The 21,724-nt window shown below is 32.9% G+C and overlaps 1 protein-coding gene across 2 annotated transcripts in view; it reads left to right on the top strand.

Moving 5' to 3' along the window:
- Cap-H2 (Chromosome associated protein H2) overlaps positions 1-21,724 on the top strand; it is a 189,119-nt gene that overhangs the window by 101,154 nt on the left and 66,241 nt on the right. For both annotated transcript variants that reach the window (XM_085822004.1, XM_085822003.1), the window contains exons 9-10: positions 3,284-3,419; positions 18,365-18,501. In XM_085822004.1, coding sequence (XP_085678130.1) covers positions 3,284-3,419; positions 18,365-18,501 — 273 coding nt within the window. The remainder of the gene's footprint in view (positions 1-3,283; positions 3,420-18,364; positions 18,502-21,724) is intronic.

Raw genomic sequence — 21,724 nt, 5'->3', positions numbered from 1 at the left:
TTTATTAATAGGGGAGAAATTGACTTAAAATTGAATTTCTGGAGAATCCGTGCAATTTTATAGCTAACAGAAGGATAAAATGGAAGCACGACAAGGTCATTAATATTATCTCTAACAGTGGAATGTCTTCTTTGATGGGAATCTGAAAATTTTTTAACGGCTTTATCAATAATCACGGGAGAAAATTCACGGTCAATCGCAACTGCTCTCAAATAATTAAGTTCATTGGTAAGCAAAGATTCAGAGGAACAAACTTTAAGCACGCGGAATATATAATAGTAAAAAGAAGCCATTTTTTGCTTACCAGGGTGGCATGACTTGGCATGGGGTGGTAAACAAACTGCAAAGGATTTACGGTACACAATAGTGCTAAAATCAGTTTCATTGCGGATTATAAGAATATTAAGGAAGGGGAGGGAATTATTGGATTCAATTTCAAGAGTGAATTGGATGGCTGGATCAATTGAATTCATAATAGATAGAATCTCGGATACGTCCTCTTTATAACCATCAAAAAGTGCAAAAGTGTCGTCAACATACTGAATCCAAAGACGAAAAGACAGTTTATCAAATAATTTCATCTCAAAATAGTGCATATAAATGTCAGCAAGTACCGGACTGAGAGGATTACCCATAGCCAATTCTTCAACTTGACGGAAATATGCATTTGGAAAACAAAGTGGGTTTGACTCAGAGAGACTTTAGTAAGCGAAACCAACTCATTACTTTCAGTATGTGTGAAGTGAAATTCCCGAAGCCTAGTTTCAAGACAATTTAGTGCTCCTTCGACTGGAACATTAGTAAACAGTGATTTGACATCGAATGAAACCATAATGGAACGAAATGGAGAAATATTTTTAAGTTTATCAATGACTTCAACAGAATTTTTTACAGTGTGAATATTGTTAGCAAGTAATATTGTGAATATTGTTAGTAAATTGGAGAAAATCTGGAAACTAAATATTTGGCCAAAGGATATGAAGCAGTACCTATGTTGGAAATAATTGGTCGAAAAGGAATACCAGTTTTGTGGACTTTTGGAAGAGCATAAAGCCTAGCGCAATTAGTAATAGGTGGAATACGTGATTTCTTCAACTGAGTTGGCAGAATATGGAAAGATTTGATAGCACTTTTAACTTTCGTGTGGTCCGAAGTTGAAGGATCTTTAGGGATCGAGCAGTATGGGCCTTCATTTATCAGTTTAGAGACTCCAGTAATATATGTGTGTTTGTCCATAACAACGATCTGTCCGCCCTTATCAGCTTTAGAGATAATGATATTAGTATCAGAATGAATTTCACGTAAGATCTCATTTTCCTTTTTGCTAAGATTCGAACCCAAAGATTTGTTGTTAAAATTAATGCTCGTCAGATAGCCTGGCTTAGTAAAAGTAGATAGCTCATCAGATTTTTCATGCTCGATCAAATAGCCTGGCTCAGTAAAAGTAGGCGGCCAGTGCAACTCTGATTAAAAATCTAGTTATAACCACGTGCAGTGCTGACAAGCTTTACAAGTGCTAAGCCTATGTATGAATGTCGACAGACAGACAGACAAAATAGACAGTTAATACAACACTACTTTCCCAGTTCCCGGTTGTGAACAAGTATCTAATTCTAAGATCTGTAGTAAACTGCCTTAATTTGATATTTATTTCCAATTGTATTGTAAAAAAAATATTACATAGAAGGGAAAACTGCTGCAATGATTTTAAATATAAAGCAGAACATGATACTAATCACATTGATAAAATGTTTTAAATATAAAAAATGTTTGTAATAAAAAGAGAATAGTATTTGATTACTTGAATAAGAGGAATAAATTGTAATGTATAAAATTGTTGATATAATTTATATTGATGAAGTAATTTTGAAAAACAAATAAGGAAAAAAGAAATGAAAATATTGAAATTTATTATAGATTTATTAACAAACAGGCAGCAAACAATCTGTTTTACAGTGGGTGTGTTCTTTAATTTTTGTGGGTTTCCCCCCCCCCTTTTGCTTTTAATGGCATTTTAAAAAATCCGCCAGGGGGTTCGCAAAGCACCGGTTGGGAATCGCTGTCCTAGATTATCGGTGAGCCCGATCTGGGCACACTTAGGATTCGCCGTTTGATTTTAGGCAAGATTTCAAGGTAAAAATTTAAAACTAATATAGAATAAGAAGATTAGCATACAGGGGGAAAGAAAAGAAAAAAAAAGTAACACAAAAATTTCTTTTCAAACAATTCCTTTTATGCATTTTTAAATTTCCAGTAGCATAAATATAGCACAAGTAAATCCAGATGAAGGCACTGTTAAATTGATTATTTATATGTATGAAACCTTTTTGTAAAACTTATTTGGCAGCAGATATGAAATTAATTTTATTTCATAAAGGAATCAAGTGTCATTTTATATTGTTATATAGTTTGCTGTCTCCTCTTTTTTTTTTTTTTTTTTTTTTTTTTTTTTTTTTTTTTTTTACACTCCAGTACATGTGTATTTTAGTAATGAAAGCAAAATATCATCAGTATAGGATTGCTACAGAAATAAAAGCCTCTTATTGCTAGAAAGCTGCAGTATCCCCACCATTTCTTTTTATTTATTTACTCTTTCATTTTTAAAATGACATATTCTATTTTAAACAAGTCTGCTTTCCCCCTTAATAAGAGAAGCGTGCTCAAAGGAGATCTACCAATAATTCAGAGATACACATTTGTTTTAGTTTTTAGAAACAAAAGTTTTTAGGGTAGTTTTTCTTTGACATTTGAATTGTATTACATTTCAGATAAGCAGTTATGTTTTTGAAAATTATCTGCAACAAATTATATATTGAATTTTCTCTTTCTTGTCAAAAACAGATATTGCTTAGCCTGTTGTGTACTTGAATACCTGACAAAAACCATCCACCAAAGTTCCTCCTCTTTTTTTTTTTTTTTTTTTTTTTTTTTTTTTTTTTTTTTTAAACCAAGAGTGCTTTGAGGCATGAGACCAACTTTTTAGAGGTCTTTTGAGTCAACAGATTTGGGAATTTCCGTTATACAAGTAGTTTACAATCACAAATGTCCATGTTTTGCTAGTGATTTGAACTGTAGCCCATAATGGCATGTGTAGTTAACCTCTGCTAGCCATCATTCCATATGAGGCAGCATTTTCATAAATAAAATTATATGTTTTTGTTTTTAAAATTTTTTATGCATTTTTTCTTATATTTCCATTTTAAATTATTCTTTATTTTTGCATATTTTATTTATTAACCTTAAGAGATTAAAATGTATCTATTTGTTATATGTATATTTTTAGGTACGAAATAGTACAGAATCTTTGGTAGTGCAAAAAGCAATAGAGAAAAAGAACACTCGCTATTTACCTTCCAAATTAAGGATGGCCAAGACTGAATTTACTCTTAATTCTACGCCAGAATTTTGTTCTCGAACATGTAAATATTTTAGTATTTTTTATTGATATAGTCATTTGTTCTTTCTGTTATTAGAAAGAGGTAGTTTTTTAAAATTTCACTGTATTTGGCTTTTATGTACCATAACATACAAAAACTTATACTCCTCAGAAGAGTGAGTTGGTCCGGATTTTCAGACTGTCTTTCTGATATTCAAATTTAAAATGAAGTCAATATTATATTACTCAGTAAATTTTCATAATTCAGCAAATAATACTAATAAAAAGCTTGATCTCTGGTATTATTTAATGAAGTATGTGTGGTTTTTTGCTTTCATTATGGAAAAATAGTGGTACCTAGAGCACGAAATTTTAAAAACATGTGCACCTCATTCTCTTAAGTTTTGATTTTATTTATTACATATTATGGTTTGTGCAAATTTTTTGAAATTTTCTTTAGCAAACTCCATGGTTTAAATGCATTGTGTTGCCGCTTGGAAAGGCATAAAATATTTATGTTTCAAATTTAATCAGAAGATCAGCCAATTAAAACAGGGTTCGTACGGTCCGTAAGAGTCCTTGTTTTTTGTAATCGATTTTTGGTCCTTAAAAATCCTTAATTTCGGCCAAAAGCGTCAGAAGGTCCTTAATTTTAATCATCTGAAATTTCTGTCTGTTTTTATGACTGCCATTTTGAGTGTGAATTAGCATTTTGGAGGAATATCTTTGGCGATTCACTGACGTATATGGTTATCTTTTGAAGGGGTTCATTGGTTATAATTTGTTTCAATTTCTGATATAAATGATGGGATACTCAAGTTTCTAATAAAGAGCTCTTAAAAAACTTTTCAGGATGTGAATTCTTAAACGACTCTAAATTTCGCGACTTGTCAACATTTTGGGGATTTTAAGATCAATTTGTATAGAAAATTTTTAATTCTGTGAGAATTTTTCGGCGATTGATTTTAAAACATCATAACATTGATAAATTTCATTAAAATAATGGTAATATGTTGAAATTATATTTAGAAAATAACATTAAAATAAAGCATTTTTATTTTTCACTGTCATATTATAAAGTTTCATTTTGGCAACTTATTATACAATATTTTGAATCTGAAAAATAAACAAGGTATAATGCTATAAAGCATAATTTATGACACAGCTCTTAGCAAAATTAGCTACATAATTAATTAAAAATGTCTTCCTTTTAATTTTTTCACAGTAAGCATTTCCCATGTAATTGTCTTAGAATATTCAAAATTTTCAGAATATGCATCAGTTTTCTCTATAAAATCAATTTTACACTTTTTCCTTCCCCCCCCCCCTTTTTTTTTTTTCCCAAAATATCTCTGCTTTTTTGCTGTTACAGAATTGGTAGGGATAATTTTTCTTTAGTATTTTAGACACTGCAGCTTGGAAAGTTTATAAGGATTTGAAGGCAAGATTTATAGACCCACGATTCTAGAAAATTCGAGAAATATGTGACAAAATGAAAAATATTTCCATGGTATCAACATGTAATGGATATATTTTATAGAAAGTTTGTGATGAGTTTCTTACTTTTTGGAGAATGCCTGGAAGAACAATGAAAACATAATATTTGAATGTTTTACTCCTGATACTAGAGTCATTTTCTTAACATCTTCCCTTTATTTTCTCTACTTTTCACTAGACACAAGCATGGAAAATATCCAGAATATTTCTAATCTTTTCACTTGGGCAGGCATTATAGAAAGAGATTTTTTTATTAGTAGAGAAATTGAAAACTTACAATTTAAAATATTGATGTAATATGTCTTAATGCATCATACACAGAGTTGGCACTTGGCATTTTCCCACCTAATGCAATCTCTATAGATCCTAAATTCTGCTGTCTAGTGCCTTTCTAAATTCTAAACATTTTGCAATTTCTAGATTTTGTTGTTCAGTATGTCACTAAATTCTAAAAATTCTGCCACTGCCACACCAGCTCTGTAACCAGCCTTTACCATATATATTTCATATTTCTCCTGAATGTTCATATTACTAAAGAAATAAGATTAGCTACTTTTTTAATACATTCTAAGTGCATTTAGTGTTTTTTTAGAATAACAGGTGTTGGTGTTTGTGTATTTAAATATGGCAAAGCACACTAGGGCTATCTGCCTAAGGGGAGGGATGCCTTCGTGGAGGACTTTCTAAGGGAAACTGGCTCGTATACACGTTACACATGGGGAAAACCACAAAAACACCCATGCAGCCAGCCCGAATAACAGAAATCCTTAATTAAATCCAAAAATTCTAAAAAATGAAAAGGAAATGTGTTGAAGAAATAATAAAGAAAAATTACTCTTACTTACAAAGATATGTGCAGTTATTAGTATGTAAAATACCCTTTTTTTTTTTTTTTTTTTTTTTTTAAGCCTTTACTATAATTTTCCATTTCTTTTTCTTCATATGATAGAGTTACTGAGCCAGATTAAATTAAAATTAAATTATATTATCTTTTACCACTAGTCCACATTTTTAGTTTGAATTTGACTGTTCTTGTTTAATTACGCCACCGTGAGCTGTAATTGATTTTATTAGCATCAGAACATGCTTTTATGTTCTAAGTTCTTTTAAAATAAGAGGCTTATTTAAACCTTTGTCTGATATTGTAGTTATTTTCAGACATAGCTATAATTTTCTCCACGTCTGTCGGGGGTTGGGGACTATTTAACTTTTACCAGATCAAGTTAATCCTCATAGGTGCATTGCGGAAATGTTGACAAGTTTGGAGATAAAGCACGCAGGAACTAGCGAGAGCATTGGTTTACATATTGAGACAAATCTCTAATTATTGTTAGAAAAGATGCTTAAAGAGAAGGAAATCGGAATAAACTAGCCAAAGTGTTTGGGAAGGCTTCAAATTGAAATGACATTTTGTTGAGTGTTGTTGTTGCAAAACATAAATGTTTTGTAGCTTTTAATGTGTAATTATTCTAATATCATTTAATCGTTTTAGAATCAGTGTCATAAATAACATGTATTTTCAACTGTGAAATTTTATTAGATTTTGATTTAGTAGGGCTTTTTAACAAATATTATTAAAAAAATAAAATTTAATAGTGGCTATGTAAATCCATAATGACTAAGGTTACCTAATTTAATTATTTATAACTGCTTACCCTTAAAAATTACCTCTACATATTAAAGTGAGTTATTGCCTTTCATTAATAGTCACTGTGGTCACAAGATAAAACACAAAATGTAAAAATTCAAGTAAATCTTGTTCTTTGCATCTAGTGAGACTTAAAATGATACAAAACAACTTATCAATTCTGGTGCTTTAGTGGCTTATTAGAACCTTAAAGTATATTAACTGAGTCACAACCCCTGGAACATGAAGCTGCGACACTAACGGTGTCATACAGCCCATCTAACTTTCAGAACTTGCCAACCATGCCTACGTCAGGCCTTTCAGGTTTGTTCTGATCAGCAGGTCTCTCTCTAGGTAAGCAGCAGCAGTGCAGTGACAACAAGCAGTCTTTTGTTGTGAATCATGCTGATTATGATTTTACTTCTCATTTTAACCTATGTTGCTGACATAAAATCTGCTTACTATTTACTAAAGCTCTAGACTGAGCAAGTATGTGACAAAATGAGATATATAAAATAAAATCAACATAAAACTAACTATTAGTAAAACATAAATAAAATGTCACTTATCTCCTTTTAAATATGTTCAGTTCTTTTAAGTGTAAAATATGTAATGCTCCTTGATAAATTTCATATATTTTATTTTCAGACTTAATAATAATTATGTTAATTAAGTCATGTTTAATAATAATGCATCGTACTTACAGATCTATTTTATTTTTAGGATGGTATTACAAAAGTGAAGTTCAGGCATAGATAATATTTTTAGTTGAATTTATTCAGTTCCCATTTTCTCATATCTCCTTAATTGTTTTCATTAATGGTCCTTAAAAGTATTTAATTTCCCTGTGCAGAAATGTGTACGAACCCTGTTAAAAGAAATGAGTCACACTCGACAAATGCAAGGTATTTGCCATTTAAATTTAATCAATGAATTTAAAATAAGTGTATTGCCTTATACCAAAATAAAAAAATTTAAAAAATATTCAGTATGTAATAATTTGGCAAAATGTAAGATGTTTCATTTTTCTAGAATTTTAATCTGTTATTGATTAACGAACTAAAGTATTTAAAAGCAGTAATGAAGTTCTTCTTCTCTATTAATTACTAGCTGGACCGTGAAATTTTACTAGTTGGGTTCATTTAAGTCATTATGTATTTTATATCTTTTTCACAATACCTGCTAGCTGCATAAACTGGTATTTAATCTAAAAAGAAAAGGTTTAAAAAAATTAGGACAGCTTTTGGCAAAGGATGTTTAAGAGACAATTGTGAAATAAAATTACCACTTTTGCAATTAATCACAGTAAAAATTCAACCCTTCTTTAATCAGACAACTTGACTATTCTACTCAAGAATTGTTTAACACATTTTTAATTGAGAGAGTACATATATTGGATGTAATTTGTTCTTCCTGAAATTGAATAAAACTGTAGTGCTGTTAGAAATGGTAGTTAGGAATTGTAGAACCAATTTCCAACACAATATCTTTTTCCCTTGGCCTTACTTAAGCACTTTTAACACTCATCTCTAATTACTTTCATCATTAGTATATAGGTGCTTTTTTTTTTTTTTTTTTTTTTATATATATATATATATATATAATCTGTTACGAGATAAAATACATTTTCTCAAAACAATACTATGTTAGCCATATTTAGCAAAATTTATGGGACTGCCTGTGCATAGGAAACAAAAATCTTTTTGAAGTAATGTTAGCAACAGCTCCCAAAAACCGTATACAGGAAATAAGTATAAATGAGAAACTATATGCGAAAATAAATGTGGGTGTAATTTTGTTACATTTTACTCTTTTATGTAATGTTTTTATTATTTCTATATGTTTTGTGCTAGTTTGTCTTTCCCAAAAGCCACACACAGTTTGCACTTAACAGTTTTCTTTTAATTGCTATTCAGTTGGTTATTTTTTTCATGCCATGCACAATCTGTGCTCAGCAATTTTCGTACATGAAAACTGCTGTAATCTAAAAATATCAGTGGGAATTTCAGATCAAGAAAAATTCTGAAAATCATATTATTGTAATACTTAAAATAATATTTAAAAATTAACAGTTTAGACTAAGAATCTTATTGGATTTTTGTATTCACTCAAAGTTTTATGCATACATATTTCTAGTAAGCTACTTATTTCAACAGCATTATAATATTTATTTCTAAAGTCAGTATTTTCAAATGCTGCATTTATCTATTCCTATCAATGTCCATCTAGTATCAAGACAAGTCTTGAAAGCCATCATGGCGGGTGTTAGGGTACTCATTTGCTTTGTAACCTCTTCATTCCCAGCATATCATATATGATATACTACTTTAGTTTCTGTCCATGGGCCTACAATATTAAATGCGATAGGGAATGAAATGTTACTGGTAGCTCACCATATATTTGGTGTGTTGAAACAGAAATTTTATTTCATATTTTAATGATGCGCATGAATTATGTCAAAAGACTGTAAAACCTTATTAATTATTATCATTATTATACACCAGAGAACAGGGGCTCCGTTGCCTTGCAGTCTAGCAGACTGCCTTACACGGATTAAAGCCTCTGCCTCCTGAAGCTATCTACTACCCGTTTCACCACAACCAGGTTGAGGTCAGATGGCAATTACTGAGACTTAAAACAAAGAGATACGAGGGCTATCCAGAAAGTAGATTACGTTTTGGAATAAAAAAATAAACAAAGTATAGGAAACAAATTTTATTATATACAGATGAAAGCCACACTCAAATACTACTTTTCTACATAGTCACCATACAAATTAAGGCATTTATCGTAGCGATGTACGAGCTTGGAAATTCCTTCGTCGAAAAATTCGGCCGCCTGCGCCTTCAACCACTTCGTTACCTCTTCTTGCAGCTGTGCGTCGTCATCAAAACGCTGCATAGCCAGCCACTTCTTCATTGCTGGGAATAGGTGGAAGTCGCTCGGTGCCAGGTCGGGACTGTACGGCGGATGAGGAAACAACTCCCACTTAAAAGATTCAAGAACTTTACGAGTGACATTTGCCATGTGGGGCCGGGCGTTGTCGTGAATCAACAAGATCTTAGAGCTCAACATTCCTCTGCGCTTGTTTTGAATTGCTCTTCTGAGTTTTTGGAGAGTTTGGCAATACCTTTGAGAGTTTATTGTAGTGCCTCTTTCCAGGAAGTCCACCAAAATTACACCTTTTCTGTCCCAAAAAACAGTCGCCATCATCTTCCTTGCCGACATTGTTTGCATGCATTTCTTGGGTTTTTGGGGAGAACTTGTGTGCCCCCACTGCATTGATTGCAATTTCGTTTCACAGTTCACATGTTTCACCCATGTTTCGTCACCAGTAACGATGCGATCGAGTAAAGAGTCACCATCCTTATGGTAAGCGTCCAAAAAGTTCAACGCTGCAGCCATTCGCTGATTTTTGTGGTCCTCTGTCAAGATTTTTGGAATCCATCTTGCACAAAACTTGTGGTAACCAAGCTTTTCGCTGATGATTTCGTGCAACAAACTTCGCGAAATTTGTGGAAAACTCAAAGAAAGTTCCGTTATTGTGAAATTTCGATTTTCACGGACTTTAGCATCGACTTTTTCGAGAAGTTCGGCGGTCACTATGCTGGGTCTCCCACTTCGATCTTCGTCGTGAACATTGGTTCGGCCATTTTGAAATCTTATGACGCACTCCACCTTCAGTGATAATGTTGTCCCCATACACTTCACGAAGCTGCCGATAGATTTCTATCGGTTTACAGTTTTTTGCAGTCAGGAACCTTATTACTGAGCGCACCTCGCAGCTCGTGGGATTTTCAATTAACGCAGACATTTCAAACCGTCACAGTATCTGAACGGAGCACAGCACGAACCTCTCACTAGCACGGCTAGATGCAGACTGAGCTGCGCAACGCTCTGACCCCAAGATGGCCGCGCTAGCCCCGCCCCTAGCGGACACAGACGGAAACGTAATCTACTTCCTGGATGGCCCTCGTATATGGGCAGACAAGGCCAGTGTGCAACAGAGGTTTCAATACATAGTCTGGATTTACAATTTTTTCTTCTAATACATATGTCATACATTTATCACCACTTATTTACAATCAGTCCTTTGCGACATACTTCAGCCATTAATATTGATTTCAGACATGCAATTTTTCACAGTTCTATAAAAATTCCTGTTTTCAGAAAGAAAAAAAAAGTCTGCATAAACATACATCTTAGATATACAATTATAAGACATTTCTTATTCAAACAATTAAATACAATTTAACATTAGAATCTTAGCGATGCAAGGAAAACATTGGTACACCAGTCAATTTTAAGCCAAATCTTTTATCTTTTTCAAAAGGAAATTTTTAAAAAGCTATATATATAGGACGTAGAGTTTTAATTCTAAAAAACCTCTAAATGCATCTTACCGTAAGATAGCAGAATTATATTAGATTTACAACATACCATAAGCAAAGTTCCTATTATCCATTACTATTAACTTCTTTAACATAACAATACTTGAATACTGTTGTTGCAATTTAAACCAAGAGTACCAATTAGTTACATGAGATCTTTACACCACAGTATTTGTGATATTTTAATACATACTTTTACCATTCTATTAAACTTATATTCAGCTCAGATACTTCAAATACAAAACAAAACAAAACAATTTTTTTTTTAAATATAGTATATATACATACACAGGCAAGTGAGTTCAAGAGACAGTTAATAATGGAATATACAACGATGAATATAATACGATACCGTACAATGTCGTACAATGACTATAATACAAAAATCAACCTGCAAATACTTAGATACAATTATTACTACTATACAATTGCTGTACATAGCAATAATACTACCTTTTCTTTTAAAAACAGTAATATATACAGGACTAAACAACACAGTATTTTATGATGCTATATTACATACAATTACCATTCTATTAAATATATGTTCAACACAGATTATTCATTTACAAACAAGATGCATGCAATAGACTTCAAGATACAGTGAATACTGGAATGAATAGTAATTTCAATACCAACCCTAATTAGATTGTAATATTAACTTCATTATCCTGCAAATACTTAGTTACAATTATTACAATTTTTACAAATACTGTATGTAGCAGTGATATTACTTCCTCTTTTACAATACTGATACATTAGACTATGTTGTACAGTATTTATGATGCTATAGTACAATCAATTGCTATTCCACTAAATTTATATTCAGCACAAATAAATATAATAATAATAAAAAAAAAAAAAAAAAAAAAAAAAAAAAAACCTAACTTAGTAGTAACATCAGCTTCATTAATCTACAAATACTTAAAGTAATTGCAACTTATTCAAATGCTATACAGATCAGTAATACCAACTTCTCTATTTCAGTACAGATATATACAAGACTATACAACTTTGCATTTATAATTCTATTAGTGTGTACGGTTACTTTACCATTATGTTCGGCACAAATTTTTCAGGTGCAAAAAGATGCATACATGAGAATTCAATAAACATTTATTAAGGGATTGAACAGTAAATATAATACTAAAACTCGATCTATTCAGTATCATAAGCCTAATTTAACTCCAAGTGCTTATATTCAAGTTATTGCAAGTATTCAAATGTTGTACATAGTAGTGGTACTGCCTACATTTTGAAATACAGACACATACGAGACGATACAGCACAATATAAATGATACCATAGTTGTTGAAACTACAATTCTATTAAGTTTAATTCAATATAGTTGGGACATACTTCAGCCATTAATATAAATGATATAAATGATATTCAGGATTACTTGCATTCAGGATTATCATTGAATAAGACACTTATTTTATTCTATGAGAGTATGAGCTTGTGTAAGTTAGAGGAATACTAACTCTACTCAATCATTATGGTTTCCCCTTGAAGTTCTACTTCCACTCATGGAAGAGGTATGTTCTTGACAGAATTTTATTATGTCCTTGATTTTTTTAAGATCAGGGAATTTCTTGGGGAGGAGCTCCACCCATTTCGAACGAAATTGTTCCTGTGGTTTCTTTAGATGTAAACTGGTTGTCATTGTGCGTCTAAAGAGGTAGTGATCAGCATCGCCAATCTCTCCACATGAGCAAATGTCCGTGTCCGCAAGATTGAATCTTTTAAGCTAGGACGGAAAAGGGCCATGTCCTGAGTAGAATTGCGTTAAGTAATTTGCTAGGCCTCGCTGAAGCAATGAAACCTTTGGAAAGAAAGTATGGACCCTTCGTCCTGTGGTTTCTGAAGTCCAATGTTGCTGCCATACCACCATAAGTTCCTTTAGCGTCATCTTTTTAAGGTAAGAGTACGGTAATTTTTCCGGCCGCTCCTCTCTGTGGACATTATTTGCTGCTTGTTTCGCGCCTTTGTCTGCCTCTTCGTTGCCGAAAATTCCGACGGGAGCAGGAACCCATGACAAAGCCGGCCTATTCTCTTCCGGGAATGCCAGGAGCTCTGATTGGATTGCTTGTACGATGCGATTTCTGTTCAGATAATTCTGAATGGCATGTAGACTAGAAGTTGAGTCACTGAGAATTTTGAGCTTTCCAAGGTTGTTCTGTTTTGAGTAAGCGACTGCAGCTCTTAGAGCTACTAGCTCAGCCTGGAAAACTGTGTTATTGCTGTCAAGCCTTCTATTCCATAGGAACAGCACATAGCCTCCCTGCACTAAGCAAAAAGCGCTGTCAGTACCATTAGGTGTTTTTGAACCGTCAGTCTAGATCGCTTTTTCATTATGGAAAGGGGGGGATATGTGTTAAGCTGATCGATTTAGAGATATTGAGGCTGGCAGGGTGACCGATTGTATGATATATTCTATTTTCAAAGTCAGTGGCTATATACGTTTTTGCCCATAACGTGCAGTTTTGGCGTAATCTTAAGACTCTGGATATCGCAGCTTCTCTTTGTACCATGAGGTCTAGGGGTGGAGTCCCCGCTAGTACTTGGAGGGCAGTGGTTGATGTAGTTTTGTAGCCTCTGCAGATTAGTAGTAGGTGTTGTCGTTGGATTGTATTCAGGAGGCCTCTTATGTTTTGATTTAGTTGCTTTCCTCAAATTGCCACTCCGTATAGTAGGATTCTTTCGAGAATCTTCTTGTACTAAATTTTTACTATTGACGAGGGAGTTCCCCAGTTTGAATGAGGTGCTGATAAATCTCATTCAGGTCTTCCTCCATTCCTGCATTATCCAAATAATGCAAAAGATCTAGAATTTCAGACCTTAGAAGGTTGAGAAACTTAGGAAAACTTAGGAAACATTAAACCCGCATGCATAAACGTATATGCGCATGAGTAAAGGTATTATGTGCATGCGTAAACGCATGCATGCGCCGAAAGTTTGTAGCTTTGAGGTCCGGATTAAAGACTTTTGACTGTAGTATATTTTCTGTTTCTCCCTTGCTACATCAGAGTTTTTAATTGCTTCATCGATAATTTTCTGTATGTCTATTAACTTGAATTCTTCTTGCCTTTGCTGTACAAAGAACAGCTTGTCTAAAGCCATTAAAATCTTTCTCTCTCTAAAAATAGTTTTGCAAAGGTCTTTTGTGTAGTATCGTGCTTTGCTGTTCTCAAGGCAAAACCTAACTCATTGACACAGCTGTCCCAGCGGTTGTGGTAATTCTTAACGTATCCCCTAATAATTTTTAGAATAATCTTATTTACGCGTTCCACAATGATTGTGGTCTATATGGTACCATTTTTAGATGGCATATGCCAAGTCCTGTGCAAAGATTTTTGAATATAGTACTAACAAATTGTTTGCCATTATCTGATGTTACTTTTAGTGGGGCCTCGTATTTTATAATATACTTATTTAAAACTAATCTGCGACTATTTCTAGCTGAAGTTCGTTTAAGGAGGACTATTTCTACCCATTTTGAAAAATGATTAACTATGGTTAACAAATATCTGTTTTTATGTATTCTTTTTCTAGGGTAGGGTCTGAGCAAATCAATGCCAACCATTTCATTTGGGAAAGTAGTCTTTATATTTTTTAAATACCCGGCCGGGTTGCAATTAACAGCATTTATTAATTGGCACAAGTGACACGACCTGATATATGGTGTAACTTTCCTCTGTAACCGCGGAAAATAAACCACTTCGCAGGCCCTCTGTACAGTTTTTCGAATTCCAAGGTGTCCTGCCAACGGGGATTCTTGGAGTTCTTCTAAAACATTTAAACGGAAACTCGCTGGGATCACTGGCCAGTATTCCTGATTCTCATTTGTTAACTTTGTTTAAAACAGTAATTTTAACAGTAAGCACTTCGTACTGTGCCACATTGCTATAAATGTTAATGTTAATGTCCACATTGCGATAACTGTTAAGTCATGCTCAAAATTTTCAGCGTCTTCAAGATATGCATAAATGTCCTTGAATTTAGGATCCTTTCTTAATTCTTCAATGATAGACTCACGGGACTTGATGACTTTCGAAGTGAGCATAGCTTGCTTGATTGTATTCCCCTCCTCATCAATCTTAATTCTTGAAAGGGCATCGGTTACTAAATTTTCTTTTCCATGCATATGTTTTATAATTAAATAAATTGTAATTTTAATGTCCACTGTATCAGGCATGGCGACAGATTTTTCTTCGAATACAAGTGACCGACTGCTGCATGATCCGAGTATACTGTTATCGGAGAACTTCCGAAGTAAATGCGAAATTTCTGAACCTCTTAAATAAAACAGCAAGCATTTCTTGCTCTGTTACCAAGTAGTTGAGTTGAGTTAAGCTTTTTTGAAGAAAAAAAAAGCTCTGGGCTGCCCTTTTTGGGAAAGAACCGCACCAATTGTGTAATTGGATATTTGGTGGTCGTGTGTGCTTAATGCATGATATAATTAAAGAAAATAAGAGTAGACAATCTCCTATAACAAAAGAATATATTAAGTACTAAATTACAATTTAAATTACATTGCAGAGATCAACACAGTTCGTGCTAGCGTCGCGTACACTTGTCCGACGAGAAGTCTGAGTGAGTAAAGATGTCGCTTTGCTGCTCCGATTAAGAACTGGATTTTACACGTGGCGCCATCTCATGAATAGAAGTTGAAGTATCTGTCGGAACGCCACAGATACATCCTCAGCAATCTCTAATTTTGTTCCTCTTGTGGGAGTTTTGAGGACTGGGGCATTAATTAGGGCATTTTTCAACTGTTCAAAAGCCATGTTCGCCTCAGCTGTCCAAGAATATCTGCCCCCTGTTTAAGCACTAAAAGAGGCTTGACAGCCTTTGCAAAAGTCTTTAATGTGAATACCCTATAATAAGAACACAAGCCCAAAAATGAAGATAATTTTTTAGCCTTGTTTGGGGAAGGATAGCTTTTAATTGCTAATTAATATCTTGGAATTGTCGGTCTCAATGCCTTTACTTGAAATCTTGTACCCAAGGTATCACAACTCCTTGGCAGTAAACTTGCATCTCTTAGGGATTATTTTGAAGCCCGCCTCATTAAGCAAGGCAAAAACTTCCTCCAAATGTTTAATGTGTTTGTCTATCACTTCGCTGGTGATTATTATGTCATCCAAGTAAATTATTGTACTTTTACCAAAACTGGCCTTAAAACTGTATCCATGGCTTTTTGAAATGTAGCCGGTGCTCCGCTTAAACCAAACGGCATTCTTAAGAAGGGATAGACGCCTGCCTTTGGGATGAAAGTTATCTTTTCGACATCTTCAGGTTTTACAACGATTTAAAAATAACCAGACTAGGTCTAACATTGTCATGTATTTAGTGGAGCTAATTTTTCTGATTATTTCATCAGTTATTGGTAGGGGATACATGGGATATTTTGTTATGCTGTTGAGTTTGCGATAATCAACTGCAAATCTTTATGAGTCCGGGTGCTCGGGCAGTAGCCTATTTTTCTTTCTCCAAAGGATGGCCGGACGTGCATACGGACTAGTGCTCAGCACAACGATTTTATTATTTATCATTTTTTGTGTATAATGTTCCAAAATGTGTTCTTTAACCATGTCATATCTAGTATATGGTTTATACCGGACTAGAGAAACGTTGCCTGTATCAATAGCATGAGTCACCACTTGACAGAAGCCTGGCTTCTCATCAAATAAAGAAATAAATTTTCTTACCAAATTTTCCATTTTTTTCTTTTTCTTCTGGTTTCAGGTGGCCCAGGCTTATTTCCAGCATAGCCCCTTCCTCTTCTTCCACAGGGACCATGTGTGCCTGCAACATAGAATTCTGGAAATTAAGATTCAGGCTAGCTGTGTGCATAAGAAATCAACCCCCAATATTACTGATGTTAGCAAATCTTTCACCACTAGAAAATTTACTTTTAAACACTTCATTTTCAATTTGTACATGGAATGCGGTTTTTCCCAAACATACTTATTGCTTGCCTTGGGCAGCAATTACTTGTTGTTCCGTTGTTTTAAATAATCTAGAAAATTTACTTTTAAACACTTCATTTTCAATTTGTACATGGAATGCGGTTTTTCCCAAACATACTTATTGCTTGCCTTGGGCAGCAATTACTTGTTGTTCCGTTGTTTTAAATAATCTATAATGACAAAAATGCATTTTAAAGAAGTCCTGTGAGAGAAAGCAATACTGAGCTCCGGTATGCAGGAGAGCAGTGGCCCCTTTTTCAATCATCGCTGTTAGTTTACATTTTGCTTTTCCATCTCCTCTTTTTGCTGGTTTTTGTATCCAAAAGCCCTAGATTTACCAGTGTTTTTTTGCTCCCAGACCTTCCACCTTTTCCCATCTACCGATACACCCTCTGCTGAACTTTCGGTTTCTTCTGCGGAGGAAACCTTGAATGTTGTCGAAACTGTTTTGCATGCGTGTTCTGCACGTTTCTTGTTCTTTGAAACTTCACCGCAAGCTGGAAGAGGTTTTCTAATGTTCGCGGATTGCAGACTTCAAGAAAGTCTTGAGCTGACTGCAATAGACGGGATAAAATCACCTAAATAAGTTCGCTCTCAGTCCTGGTCCCATATAGTAGATTAAAGACTTAAATTTTCCTTAAAATAAACCCGTTAAATTATCAAAGTTCATGTGATATTTGCTAAACAATTCTGTCTGTAGCTTCACACGGTCTTTCACAACTGGAAATGTTTTTAACAATGCAGCCTTGAAGTTTTCCCAGTTGTGTCTCCAAACCTGGATCCCCCAACAAGAACTTGCCATTTCCTCTGTACCAGCTGAGAGCTTGACCTTTTTTAAGTTTCTCGTAGCTATAGTAATTTTTTGTATCTGGTTTACGGGGTACACGGTGTAATGCAGTTTCAGCTGGTTCGAGGAAGATCATTACTGAGCCTTTTCCGTCAAACGTTGCTGTTGGCTTCATCGCGGCACGCATTGTTTATACTTTTAAATATCTGCTCTTCTGTATACTGTAATATTTCTCTCTCTGTTCTTTTCTCCAATAACATGTCAGACACTGCAATACTTGTATGAAAGATTATGTAATATTTTTTTGAAAAGGAAACTACATGTATTTTCCCATAGCTGTATGAAAAATATATTTTGTGTCAATTTTATATTTATGCCTTCAATTTTTTTGTATAAAAAAAGAAATAATGTATTATATAAAGTTTGGTAATCTTCTCATATTGGGAACAAATTCAGAAATGTTTCTATGTATGCACATTCATACGTATGTATGTAAACATATGTGTGTATGCACACACACATACGTACATGTATATTTGCATATATGAACACATACATCCTTACATACCTATATTTCTGAATCAGGTCCATATTCTCCTCAAAGTTTTTGACTGCTAAGTGAGTTATAGTTAACTCTGTAAACCTGAGATTACTTTAAGATCTTAAAAGCCAAAACTATTCATTTTTAGTAATTTTTTTTCCTCCTTGCAGTTTTTTCAATGGACAGTAAGCTTTCTAAATATGGTTATTATAACTTTGAGATACCAGCCTTTTCAAAGAATAGCAAGCTCTTCCAAAGATTAACGGAAAAACTGGAATTTCTAAAGTCTGCTCATCGAAAAAACAAGGTAATTTAATTCTTTCCCTGCATTTATCTGTAATTTTAATTAATTAATTTATCTGTAATTTTGTAAATTGTGTAATGCTTAGATAAAATATTCCAAATACCATGTTGGTGTGAATGAAGGAAATTTCAACTAAATTTATAATTTTAACATTAAAATGACCAAGAAATAATGTGCATCTTTTTCTATCAAGCTACTGTTTAGCAGATTTAATGTTAAAAATATATATTAAAATCTCAGATAATATGTTCCTTTATGTTGTTACATACCCATTTCTTAATTTTTTGCATGTTTGAATTTTAGAATTTTATTTTCTGGCAGCACTTAATTTACTCATTATGAAATTAAGATAAAACTTCATAAGTATTTTATTTAAAAAAAAATTTTTTAATGTAGGTGGTAAAAAGGTAAATTTATAATGCATATTATTTTATTGATTGTTGGAAAATTAAATGTTGTAATTATTTTGGAATTTGTTGCTGGTGCCCACAGCAAGATGTATAATACTAAGTTGCTAGAAAAATGTAATTCACCTCTATTGGGCACACATTCTTATACTGAAGGAAATTTTTAATATCTACAATGGTATAGAAATATTGCTTTGACCAGTTCTGCTCAAAAATTCCATCAAAACACAGTTCAGGAATAAATAATATAAATGATTATTATTTTGCACTTGCTCAGTGATTTCGAATATTTTTCATATGTTTTAATATAAGAGCTAAAAATTGCAGAGTACTCTTAACCTCTACTTTCAGAACCTATAACTTCGTCACCCCCTCTAGCTTTCCCGCCTCGTCTCTTAAGATTGAAAATTCATACTTTAAATATTCCAAAAGCTACTTCTTCCCAGCCTTCTAATGGTAGACCTGTTGATTCCTTTTAAATGCTTATTGCAGATGCCAAATGAGAGTTATTATCCATGGTAGTTTCACGTCTGTGTAGAGAAAAAATTTTTTACACTTATCCATTATTATATAATTAACACTGTCTGTGTAACAACTCTAAATGGGGGGGGGACTTAATTTAAAACATTAAACTTGAATTGGCTTGTATGTTAACAGTTAAAGAAAAATTAGTGTGTAGTTTACTTTATGATTCATTCATTGCTGAAAATATGATAACTGCCAATTTTTTTATGTGATAAATAGTTCAGAATGGGAAACTTGATAATTACGTGTAAATACTTAAGGAATTAAGCAATATAATTAGATGCAGGCAGGGAAGGATATAACTAATTTCAACACTTTTTGTACATTCATCAATCAAGAATGTTCATAATCGAAAATCATAGCAACTTCTTTTCCTTTTTTTCAGTAAAAAATATAAACTCTAAATGTATTGCTCTTTTTTTAACATTAAAAATAACACTTCTTTCTGTCATTATTAATAACTGAAACTTGGGAACCATTGCACTAGCTCTTTTACTATAGGTTTGAATATAACTACAGTCTTATTATTTGATTTTAAGACATCTATTTCCTTACATAGTAAATCTTCCTAATATGCATTTATTTAAAGTGTAACGCATCTTATATTTTGATCTTTCAGTGGCTTCAGATGATTTTTTTTTTTTCCTTTTTACCCTTTTTAAAACTTGGGGGCTATAATTCACAAAACAAGATTTTGTGATGTATCACTATGCTTGTCGACTCACCTTTCAAATTGTCATCATCAGATGTTGTTGCTGTGTTTTATATTTAAAGAAATTAAATAATGAATAATCTGCATGTATGTATGTTCTTGCATTGTGAAAAAGCAATGGTACCTAGAGCAATCAAATTTTGAATGGTGTAGTTCTCCACCCTAACGCATAGAATATGTTTTATTATTTATTTCAGATTTTATAAAATTTAATAAAATTTTGGTTAAAAAACTCAACAATTTGAGAGCAGCACTGTTCAGAATAAAGAGTTTATATCTCCAATGCACAAAACTGTTGCCATTCAGAAAAATGTAGGATATTTATCTTCCAATGTAAATTAGCAAGCTCGGCTCTCTGAAAGCATTTTGTTGCTATTGCTGAAGATAAAATACTTTTATGTTCCATTTGCCAGCATGTTGCTATTCAATAAAGCCTAGGATAACTTAATTTAACCTGGAAAGTTAATGAGTAATAAACTAAGTGATGTACAAAGAATAAACATAGTTCTTAAAAATATATTTTCCGATTTCTTAATGCGATTGATTGAAATAAAGATGTTTTAAAATCATAAGATGACTAATTAGAAATATTAAATATTTTTATGAAACTGCACTAGCTGTACTCATTGAAATCATTATATAATGTTCCTCTCCTCCACCCTTTTTTTTTCAATCCTTTCGACCCGACTTTTGCGTGATTAAAATTTAACTATGAAAAGTAGTTAAATTAATGTTGACATACTAAAAGAAATGTAATATGAGTTTAAAGTTTTTAACTTTTCCTGTTTCCTGGAAATCTTCTGGGACAGTATGTTCCAATCGTATTGTCAGCTGGGAGTATTTGTCCCAATTGTGTAGGATATTACCTTTCTCAGAAAACAAAACTAACATTTGTGGTAATATATAATGTGAATATTACAAAAGGTAAACTCTGCCACATGCACCAGTTCATATGCAACAAAAATTTTCATAGATGTTTTATAAACATAAACGTAATATATATGGGACATATTAACTGTTCAATACGATTGGCACAATATATCCCACAAAAAGAATTTTATTCAAAATTTCTTAAATCTGACATTAAAAAAGTTAAATTACTTCTTAATAAGAACTATTTCATACTAAGCATGCCTTGGATATAATTGTATTCACTGCAAATTTTTTAAAAAAATAGAGAAACCGAAATTTAAGTAATTGGCATGCTCAAAAACATAAGTGTGCCATTTGCAATTTAAAAGTGTTGCCAGGTTTCTTTAGTCATTTATTTGTACCCTATTTCCTTAGAAACACTGCAAATGTAAAAACCCATTTAAAAATGAGTTTTAGTTACCCAATAGGCCATGAAATCTAATCTCTGAGATGTATGTGCCCATTAGGACTGAAAGGCATAATACCATAGGCAGTCGACTGCACAAGCTAGTTTTTAAAGAAATTAAAAATATGTGTGGCAACCTCTAACACTCTTTTGGGAATCGAAGATTCGCGGTTATTAAATATTTTGCAATTTTGTGGTTGAGTAGGATTTTATGTGGTGTAAGTGCAAAGCATGTGATATTTAATAAATAAAGTTAATGAAAAA

This window comes from Stegodyphus dumicola, chromosome 8 (assembly GCF_044657685.1).
Source record: "Stegodyphus dumicola isolate Sdum_Otavi_A_Nest chromosome 8, ASM4465768v1".
NCBI lineage: Eukaryota > Metazoa > Arthropoda > Arachnida > Araneae > Eresidae > Stegodyphus > Stegodyphus dumicola.
This window is presented reverse-complemented; position numbering and strand designations above follow the sequence as displayed.